The 1,375-nt window shown below is 18.3% G+C and overlaps 1 protein-coding gene across 1 annotated transcript, besides 4 other annotated features; it reads right to left on the bottom strand.

Annotated features, from left to right (window-relative positions):
• The first annotated feature begins 72 nt into the window (after positions 1-72).
• Positions 73-116: a microsatellite.
• A 92-nt stretch (positions 117-208) lies between these two features.
• Positions 209-229: a sequence feature (AT_rich).
• Positions 230-254: 25 nt separating this feature from the next.
• Positions 255-437: a microsatellite.
• A 62-nt stretch (positions 438-499) lies between these two features.
• Positions 500-753: a sequence feature (AT_rich).
• Positions 750-1,151, bottom strand: EDI_140270 (uncharacterized protein; the record flags this gene model as incomplete). The annotated part of the gene is made up of 1 exon (XM_001737041.1): positions 750-1,151. The coding sequence occupies one exon, from the start codon at positions 1,149-1,151 to the stop codon at positions 750-752; it is 402 nt and encodes a 133-aa protein (XP_001737093.1).
• Between the last annotated feature and the right edge of the window lie 224 nt (positions 1,152-1,375).

The raw sequence follows: 1,375 nt of genomic DNA, 5'->3' as shown, positions 1-1,375 counted from the left end.
ATATTTCATCATTTAATGAATTATTAGATGATATTAATCAATAAGAATTATTTATTTGTATCATAAACAATCAATATAATGAAATCATCAATAAAATAATAAAATAAAATGAAATATGAAAATTATCAACAATAATCATTAATCAACAAATTCATTAATGAAATAATCAAAATATAAAATCAAATTCAACATTATATTCTCTCATTTCTAAATAATTTTAATATAAATTCAAACAGAATAATGAATAAAGAATGAATAAATATAAAATATAAATAAAATAAAATAATTAATTAAATAAGAAGATAAATAAGATAATATATAATAAATAATAAACAAAATAAAATAAAGATATAAATAAATAAAATAAAAGATATAAAGAAATAAAATAAAAAAGAAAGAAAGAATAGGAATATAAAAATAAAATAAAAAGAAATAAAGAATAAAAAAGAATTATAAAACAAATATAAAGAATGACATATCAATCAATAAGAAAGAAAAGAATAATTAAATCATTTAAAAATTGAAATTAATATTAATATTGATATTAAAATATTATATTTAACAATATGATAATTCATTTGATTTATTTATTGTATTATATTCAAATATACATAGAGAATTTAATTAATAATAAAAAAATGAACAGAATTCACATTAGAAAATAATGAACATTATGTATCATTTTTATTACTTAATTAAATAATAAATTTTAAACCAATTAATTAAAACTTTCATTTAATTATATGTTTTTAACAGGAAAAACATATTTTACTCAATTTTTGAATGGATTTATCTAATGTTGATTTTTCTCCTTGTTTTAATTCATTCATTTTTCTTGCAAGTTCTACCTTAATCTCTTGCTTACTCTTTTGTGTTATTGATTTTTTCATAATATAGTCTATCATTTCATTTTCTTGTTTAAGTTCTTTATATCCTTCAATTCGTTCTTTATATCCACTTTTCTTTTGTTCATTTTCTGAATCAATTAATAAATCTAAATATTCATTTGAACTATTAATTCTACCATTTAATGCAATTGATGATAATCTATTAATACACCATACAATTCTTTGTTGTTTATCATAGTAGTCCATTAAGATTTCATAATATTCTTCTTCCAACTTGTTTAACATATTTTCTGCATTAACCATACCTTTTCTACCTTCGTTATATCTTTCAAATACTTCTTGTGCTATTTGTTGTTTTGTTTCTGTTACATATTCCCATCTATATGATGAGTTTGCATGTTGTGTATAATGACATCCACATACATTACAATATCCATTAGCACCAATGCAATAACAACCTTTTTTTACATCTTTATCATAACTTGGATAACAACATGTTTTATTACATCTCAAACAGTAAGTTACAT

Source organism: Entamoeba dispar, genomic scaffold, assembly GCF_000209125.1.
Source record: "Entamoeba dispar SAW760 scf_1105229460239 genomic scaffold, whole genome shotgun sequence".
In the NCBI taxonomy this organism is placed as follows: Eukaryota; Evosea; order Mastigamoebida; family Endamoebidae; genus Entamoeba; species Entamoeba dispar.
Note: the sequence above shows the minus strand (reverse complement) of the source record. Positions and strands in the feature narration are given on the sequence as shown.